The 8,824-nt window shown below is 42.5% G+C and overlaps 1 protein-coding gene and 1 long non-coding RNA gene across 5 annotated transcripts in view; one reads left to right on the top strand and one right to left on the bottom strand.

Moving 5' to 3' along the window:
- Positions 1–1,118: 1,118 nt before the first annotated feature.
- LOC128345240 (uncharacterized) lies at positions 1,119–4,325 on the bottom strand. 2 transcript variants are annotated; one of them, XR_008316339.1, is made up of 2 exons: positions 3,735–4,325; positions 1,119–3,276 (listed from the first exon to the last, which is right to left on the bottom strand). It is a non-coding gene; the product is annotated as an uncharacterized LOC128345240 (long non-coding RNA). The 2 variants fall into 2 exon arrangements; XR_008316338.1 differs by having other exon boundaries at positions 4,069–4,325.
- ACSL6 (acyl-CoA synthetase long chain family member 6) overlaps positions 3,059–8,824 on the top strand; it is a 166,467-nt gene continuing 160,701 nt past the window's right edge. Inside the window, exon 1 of one of the 3 annotated variants that reach the window (XM_053296876.1) lies at positions 3,059–3,171. Coding sequence is in view for 1 of the 3 variants with exons in the window: in XM_053296869.1 (XP_053152844.1) it covers positions 4,395–4,467 (73 nt within the window). In the remaining 2 variants the exon portion in view is untranslated. Of the gene's footprint in view, positions 3,172–4,150; positions 4,468–8,824 lie in introns of those variants that run through there. The other 2 variants (XM_053296869.1, XM_053296875.1) reach the window with 2 other exon arrangements.

Genomic DNA, 8,824 nt, shown 5'->3' with positions numbered 1-8,824 from the left:
GTGGCTAGAAAACATCAGATTGTATCCAGCTTGCAATCACTTAGCTTTCTTCATGTGGTTTTGTGAAATAAGAGGAAATTGGGAAAAACCTTTTAGAAATCTGCATGTTCCCAGCAAAAGGTTTTAGCATGGGTAAACGTTGCCTGCTACAAAATGTCTTGGTATCTCAGCAATTAAATTATACTTCTGACAAAGTATGATCATTTCTAAAATGTTTTCTGGTTAATATATGTTGGAAATATTAGGGTTTTATTTTAATGAAACTTGTTCAGGACATTAATTATGTGTACTCATGTATTTTCATTCAATTAGTTTATCCTTTTGTCTGGGAAGAAATCCTGCTCCATCCTAATTGTAATGGAGTACCAACGTTTTCTCAAGCTTCAGACTGTTTTCAAGATGACAGACTGCATGCAACATCTGTTTCTATGTTAGCTCATCATTTGATCTGTTATAGTTCTTTAATTTGAAAGAACAGTTTTTCTGTTGTGAGCCTTCTCAGAGAACCAATTTCACACAGTTACAAGCATGTTTGTGATAGAAAACTGCATAGATGGGAAACTGCAGATTTTCTTTAGTGGAATAAAAATTATATATTTTTTATCATTAATATGGCTGCTAATAAGATACTTTAATTTCATAATTAGACACAAACAACTTTACTGTGAACCCAATCTGCTTTTGTGTGTGCTTGAATATCATGTTTACTTTTGTCTAATATTGTTTGCATCTGTTAATTACAAAAATAATAGATGCAACCCATAAGAATGTTTCTGTTCAATTTTCCATCAGCAAATCTTGAATATTGTAATTAACATTGGTGTATAATATTTACATGTATCCATTGGTATTGATAGAGTAGATGAAACTGAGATGTAGTAAAATGTAGTGCTTCCTGATCAAAGAAAATGTACATTAATCTGGTAGGTTTGAGGGCAGAAGTAATAGCTTAAATTATATCAGTAGGAAGAAATGTGTACTGCCTCTACACTGGTAGCATGAACAGTGGCTGTTCACAATCATAGCTCTCTGACCTACATAATACCGTGGTTGAGTGTGGAGTGTGCAGAGTTTCCATAGTCAATGAAACGGCCAGAAACAATGTTAAAGAGTAAATGTACGTTCTTCCAGAGAATGTGTTTATTTTTCCAATAAACCGCTCTGCGAACTTGGTTGAAGAGTGGTATATAAATATTTGTTGTCAGAGTAGTAGCAAAAAAAGAGAATTCAAGCATTTCAGAGAGAAGGGTTTGTATTACATGTATATTCCACTCCCGCTCTTGGAACTCAGAATGGTTTCTTTTGAACACAGGTTCAAAGGCAGTCTTCCATCCAGGAATTGAACAGACACTGATTTAGTTAGCTTCCACTAAGTTATTGATTCTTGTGCGATCATACCTAGCCTTCTGGATATGCTACCTTTCTTAATGTACAGTTTTATGCTGGATGCAGTCAAATGTGTGATCATATGAGATATCTGAAGGTGTACTTTGGCTCTTTCTCCCCATTTGTATGCAATCTCTTTAAACCTTCATATCACAGAGGCCTCTTCAGTATTCTGGTTTGAATAATAACACTGTTCTTCATCCCTAGAGGCAAAGGACATTTTTCCATTCATGACACTAACAACACCTTGGAGTCACTTGTGAGCTATTTGTGGACATGCAAGAATGTTGTTAATGCAGGATTAGAAAACAGAAGATACAAGTTAATTCTTGTCAGAAAAGTAAATTAAATATACATTCTAGTCCAGGGTTTGACAAATCTCAGGCACCAGGGAGCCATGGTATCTAGAAATTTAACCGAGGTGCCTAGACTAGGATAGTCAGAAGCAGAATTATTGAATAAAAAATCTTTTATTTGTCTCAGACAACCCTGTTTCTGTTCTAAGTATAGGCTCCTTCAGACATTAGTCTGAAGGCTCACTGTAGCCATGAGCAGTGGGGTGAAGGGAGAGGAAGTCCCACCCTGCTGCACCAATCTCCACGCCCCATTGCTCATGGGTCTGACGGGGCTTGCTTGAAGCAGGAAAAGCCCCCTCAGTGATGGTAGGTGGACCTGGAAATGTGAGGGTGAAGCAATTCATCCTTGCAATCACAGGTCTGTCCACGATCATGGAGCTGAGAGTGCAACAGTCAGAATGCCCTCTGCATACATGCCGATGCTCTCCTGGTGCACGCCTTTATCATGAGGGGGGCTGTTCATTCAGGAGGGCACCAGGACTTCTCTTTCTAATCTTGTGGAACGGGGTTTGTCTCGTCAACCTAGGCATTCTGATTATTAGAAAGGAACTCTGCTGATGTTCTGAGAATCTTTCCCCCAGAGAATTCATTGTATAAAGTCTGGACAATGATAGCTATATAGACAAGACAAATAAATTTGTATAAGCACCTTTAAGCATGATCTACTACAATTTGGCTTCAGATATTCCATTATGAGAATGATTGCTTGTAATGTCAGAATCTGGGGTTCTATAGGAGTCTGGACTACTCATTTTACTTTCATATTGTTAGCAGGGTTTGTTTACTTTCATATTGTTAGCAGGGTTTGTTTACTTTCATATTGTTAGCAGGGTTGTGTGTGTTTTTCACATCAGCTAACATAATACAACTTTTTAAATTAGTTTAATGTTTGTATTGACCAAAGTTCCTTTCTTTGGAACTGCACATATTTTCTTGGCAGCCAGTACACATTTTGTGACTGATTGCATAGGTGTTTTTGTTTTTTTAAAGCCCTGTTTGTTACCTGAATTCACACAAATTTATTACAGCTAAAAAAAGGAGAGCACCAATCAGGAGAAATAAATTCAGCAGCATGCAAAGAATTCTAGCAATGCGTACATTGAATGTATTTTTTTAAAATGGGCGCTGCGGGGCTGAACGCAGATTCTCAAGGCCAGCTTCCTCAAGCAGAAAAGAGTTGCTCCTCCTGCAGGCAGGGCAGGCCTTCTGAAGCCTTCATTGGTGGATGGATTGCTCAGTAATGCATTGAGCTGCCCTGTCACTCTTTCCTCCCCTCCCCTCCAATGACTTCTCCCTCTGCATTGTTGCTTCATAGTCAAGAGCCCTCTTCCGTGGGGAAAAAAAGCCTGTCTTCCATTCGGGGAAATCTTCCAGCGGTCACGCCGCTTCTCTCTTCAGACAAACATTGTGAGCGTGGACAGTGGGCAAGGTGGGCTTCTGAGCATCTGAGGCTCCGCATAGGGTCAAGGCTTGCACGTGCGCTCTCAGGATGCAGCACAGCATCCCTGCTTCTTTTCTTTTTAAGGGTTGCCACCTGAAGGAAAGAGTTGTTGTTGTTATTTTACATTTATATCCCGCTCTTCCTCCATGGAGCCCAGAGCGGTGTACTACATACTTAAGTTTCTCCTCACAACAACCCTGTGGAGTAGGCTAGGCTGAGAGAGAAGTGACTGGCCCAGAGTCATCCAGCTAGTATCATGGCTGAATGGGGATGTGAACTCGGGTCTCCCCGGTCCTAGTCCAGCACTCTAACCATTCCCTTTTTATCTTTAAAAAAGGGAGAAAGAAGACGGCAAGGGACGCTGAGTCCCTAAAGACAAGCCAGGGGCTGGCTAAAGTAAAGAAGCTGCCAGGCAGACTGTGAGCTTGGTGACGCTACTTTGGGCTAACATGCCTATCCCCCCCACCCACAAAATCCGGGAGAATTTAAGCCCGCCCGCGCCCAGCACCGAAGTTTACGCCTATGTATTACAAAGCCATTCTGCCAGTCACCAGGGTAGAAAAATCCAACGATGTGCATGGAGTGCAGTTTCGTGATATACGTGTTTGCACAGGCCTGGTTTTGCAAGGCGTGAAACGGCCCTAGGAAAGGAAAGGCGGAAAGGCGTTGCAGTTGCAGAGACAAAAGGCAGGTACTTGGCCTCAGCGTGCCCAATCCTATTGAAGTCATTGCGATCATGCGATGATGATGATGATCAAATCGATAGTCCATCTGCAGGCACATTCGAGCTTTGAGAGCAGACAAGGCGGACTACAGGAAAGAAGTCTCCGCTGTGTCCCTCCGGTTCACTACACGCCCTCGCCCTGGTTTCCCAGCCCTGTCTACCTTTGTCTCGGCTGGCTTTCCAACAAGCGGCGATGGCGGGGAACCTTATATCTGCATGTACGCATGCACGCCTCAGCCGCGCGCGCCTGGCATCCTCTTAGGACCGGCAGGGATGCATCGCCGCCTTTAAGAGGAGCCGGTGCAGAAGGGTGGGCTGCTAAAAATAACCTGCTCTGCTGCGGGAGTAACTGACGGGCGTGCTAGCGCCTTGGAGCAGGGAGAGCCAGCCAGTCCCGGTCGCTGCAGCTGATGCTGATGCTGCCTCAGTCACTGCAGTGAGTTTGCTGCAGTACCCCCTCAAGCTGCACTCTCGCTTCAGGCCGCCCATGCTGCAGCCGGCTCCAGCAGGCATGCTCACCTTTTTCCTCGTGTCTGGTGGCTCCATTTGGCTCTTTGTGGGTAAGTCGGTCTTTCGCTCGCTCCCCACCCCCATGATTCTGCTGCTTCTTCAGCTTCTCTTTTCCCTGCAATCCTTCCTCCTGTCTTACCTACCCTTACTGTAGTTTCCCTTCCCTGACTTATTTTTATTTTATTTTATTTTATTTTATTGCTTTTGCGGAGATACTAGTATGTGCTCTCTCTCTCTTTTTTAATGACCTTAATGCAACCCTCCCTCCCTCCCATCCATGTAAGCTAGTCAGCACATTTGCTGCTCCTCCTGGATCTCTTCTTCTTCCTGGAATTAGGGCAGGGAGGCTGTTTCATCTACCTTTAAAGTAGAAACAGGAGAGGGGTTTTTTTTTTAACAAAAGAAAAGGGAAGCTGGGATGTTTTGGGATTAGGTTGTCTTGATGTGTATCTCTATGGTATTGGGCCCTCTGTAGAGGAATTTTGAGAGCTCTGCAATGCTCTGCAAGCCTGTGATGGTTAAAATACTGTGAGCTCTGATGCTGAAATGAAAAGATTACATAATTTATCTCCAGTGATTTTGCTGATTTATTCATTTGGACTATACGTTCTGATGTTTTGTTCAGTCAAGACACTTGATATTAAACTGTGTACAGTATATGTATGGTGCATGGGGATGTGTGTGTGTGTGTGTGAAGGGAATCTGCTTTATGTTGCTGTAAGGATGGTCAATGATTTAAACATGATGGGATCAGACAGAGAGGATTACTGGGACCCTGGAATAGCTGCTATCCTCTTCGGTGCTTTACAGGTTCAGTTTTAAAAGGTGTAATCTGCTGCAGCGATTTGAAATAGAACACTCTGGAGGTCAGCAGGCAGAAGAGAAACGTTTATGAATCTGCCATTTGTAAATGGGAGATTTATTTGTATACTAGGTCAACTTAGAGCCCTACACGGTGTTTGCTGTGCTGAGTTAGGGTAGCTAACAGAAAGGAAGGATCACACCTTACATCGGTTGGATTCATTTTATTGTACTAAAATAAACAGATGACAGCTAATACTAGGTTCATGTTTTCCCCGCAAAGCATGTAGGAGGCAACTTTCCATTATATTAGCATAGGGGACACCCACTCTCTCCAGTGTGTGTGAAGCTGGATAAAGACTTGTGTGATATATTCCCTGTTGGAGGGCCAGGGGTAAGGGAATGATAGTGATACAATTCACTATCAAGTGTCCTTTGAAATGACAGACATTCAGTGGAACCATAAAAGATATTTGAGGGATGTGAAGGTGGGGGATAGGTTTGGGGGCCATGCTTAATTTCTAAAAGAGAGAAATATTAACTGTATGGGAAGCCCTGCTCCTTAATCGTTTTTCGGGGGAGGGGTCTCGCTGTGGACAAATTACCTTGCATGTGCTCAGATAAGTTTTTCTTTGCTATTATTTTAAACATTCTTGGACTCAGTCTTGGTAGTGCAAACAGATTCCAGAACAGATCCCTGACAACAATTAAACTCTCTTGAGTGTAGACAGGGGGAGAATTGTTTCATATCTGTGACTTGTTGAGGTGCGGGCTTTGGAAACTTCATTGCTTATTCAACAGCTGCAACTCCAGCCAAATGCGTGGTTCTCTTCCCCCCCCCCCCCAATAATATAACTTGTGGAGTTCCTTCACAAAGTATTATTATTATTATTATTATTATTAATAAATATAATTTGTTTTTCAATGAAAAATATTCCAAGCCATTTACACAGTATTGGTTGTGGCTGGTGGAGCAGAGGGTCAAGAGCAGGGCTGAAAGGCAATGAGGTAATGCAGGTTGTTACTGTTGTTTAATATAGCATTTATCAGGGGTGGGGACTATTTGTTATTATCCTGTCATCCTATGCTGTATTCTTACAACAGCTTGGGAAATATTTTTCCTATTGATGACATTAGATATATGTCTAGGACATGACCCCTAGTACTTGCTCATGTTATCAGGGAGTAGTACAGCAAACAGGGGACATACCGTTTATGATCAAATGACTATTTCAAGGGGAGTAATGTGGGGAAGCAAAGTAAGTGGGGAGGCAAAGTGTTTGCATATTTATCTATAGAACTGTCTTAATGAAAAATTGATATCAGTACCCCAATGTATTCTAGTTTTATGCATGTGTGAGCACACACCCAAAGATCTAAAACCATCTGATCCTTCTGCATCTTTGCGGGGGCGGGGGGTGGGATCAAGTAAATGTTTGCCCAGTCATCCTCTGCTGTATTCACTTTCTGAACAGGCCAGTCAGGCCATTGCATCCTGCAGGCACAAAATCAATAATTGATCATCTGTAGCATAGATTAGCTCTTGGTTGAGTTTTGACACATCTGAATAAACTTTTCCCTTTAATAAATGCAGAGCTGCCGCCGCATGGTTGGCCAGCTTGTTCTACAAGAAAAGAGGTCTTCTTGTGGCTATGGCGTAGTGTTAAGTACGTTAACAGTCCTGCCTCCTTTCCTAGCACCACTCTGCTGCTTGGCAGGCCTACCCAATGCTGCAGGTTTCCCAGTATAACCCCCTGTTTGAGAACTCCCTCCACTCTGTTTTTGCAGTTCCAGAGAATGTTTATCAAGCCTCTGGTGGGTCACCAGTTGTGCTTGGACAAGAGTCAAAACACCCCAAGGCACAGTGGGTTATATGTACTTCTAATGTACAATTCACTGCCAGGGGACTTGACTTGTGACACACTCACTAGTCGGTACAAAGTGACTCTATACCGTGTGGGGTTTTCACTTCTAAAACACCTGAAGCCTGCCACTAAATCTTTTATCTGAATAGCCAGGATTCTATCTCAGATAGCAAGACTTACAAGCATAAAACTGGATCTCTGGGTGGAGCTAAGGATTTTATTAAAAATGGCTGCAGGCAAAAGAGGCAACCCTGTGTTGAATTTTCTTCTCCTTTTCCATTAAAATGAGTGCAGCCTATCCTGTGTGCTGATGTAATCACACTGTATTTTTCCATACCTTCACCAGCCAATATTATGAAGTTGAATGAGCAAAACACAAGGGAAAACACAGAATAATGACATAAGAAATTAGCAATTTGTACCAGATATTATAGATGGATAGCGCGGTATTTCTTACAAAACCCACAGATGCTCTGCCCACAGATACTTCTTATTATTCCTCAGTGGCAAAAGCATTCTGCAGATGCTCACAGTCTTACTCATCTTTATTATTTCAGATACTTCAGGCTTGGAAAACAGATTATTTTTTCAATAAACTCTACTCAGATTAAGTCCTGGATTTCAGCCAGAGTGCTTCTAACTTGCTTTGATTTTTACGATATCTTAAACTGGCCACAGAAGGAAATGTCTGCCACATTAATTTAGGTAATCCCTCTAAGCATTTTTAAAAATTAAACAGCTATTATTTTATTTGTTTTTATTTTTACATTTATATCTTGCTCTTCCTCCATGGAGCCCAGAGCAGTGTTCATGGTTATCGTTATCCTCACAGCAACCTGTGAGGTAGGTTAGGCTGAGAGATACATGACTGTCCCAGAGTCACCCAGTGAGTTTTATGGTTGAATGGGGATTTGAGCTCAGGCTCCCTGGTCCTAGTTCAACATTCTAACTGGATGCCTTTGGAAAAGGATGATACAATTTCAGAGAATCTTTTCAGATACTGTGATGAAGGGGAAGCATAAAGATTTGCAGTGTTCCTGTCATATATTTGACATGAACTGTAGTCATCGCCTGATCCTGCTTGACACTGCCATCCATAAGATGGAGCTCGAGCTGCTGTGGGAGGACTGCACAAGCAGGCTAAGAAGATGAGAGGCATGCAGTTGTCTCAGGACAGCAAGCCCATGTAGCCTATTTGTCTCTGTTGTTTGGAGCAAAGGAGAGGGAGGAAGCGAGGCCCTGGTAAGCAGCAAGGCTGTGGCAGGAAAGAGAAACAGGGGAGAGCCAGGCCAGAGGTGAGGGCAGGCGCTTTCCCTCAAGGCCCCTTACTCCAGGGTAGATCAATAGAGAAGACTGAGATTGTCTGAAAAGTACTTGCCTGTCATTTCAGATGGGCAGGATGACTGGTCACACAATAAAATGTCATAACGTATTACGAAACAGTAAGAACCAAAAATTCAATAAAAGCAAGGCCAGTAAAGAAATCATGGAAGGAGTAGAAAAAGGCATGTTAGCAGATTTCATTTTTGAAAGCACAACAGAAAAAGGTCTGGTCTTGCTTCGAAAAGGATCCAGAGAAGGAACCACATGGACATTCTGTAGAGGGGCGTTGCAATATTCTGGGGCTACAAAATGAAGGACTTGGGGCGTTCAACATAAGATAGTACAGTAGGGCTTCACTGATATATCTGCAGAGTGATTCATTTGGAAACATTCCATGAGGTAATCAAGATCTAAACTC

Source organism: Hemicordylus capensis, chromosome 2, assembly GCF_027244095.1.
Source record: "Hemicordylus capensis ecotype Gifberg chromosome 2, rHemCap1.1.pri, whole genome shotgun sequence".
NCBI classification, from domain to species: domain Eukaryota; kingdom Metazoa; phylum Chordata; class Lepidosauria; order Squamata; family Cordylidae; genus Hemicordylus; species Hemicordylus capensis.
This window is presented reverse-complemented; position numbering and strand designations above follow the sequence as displayed.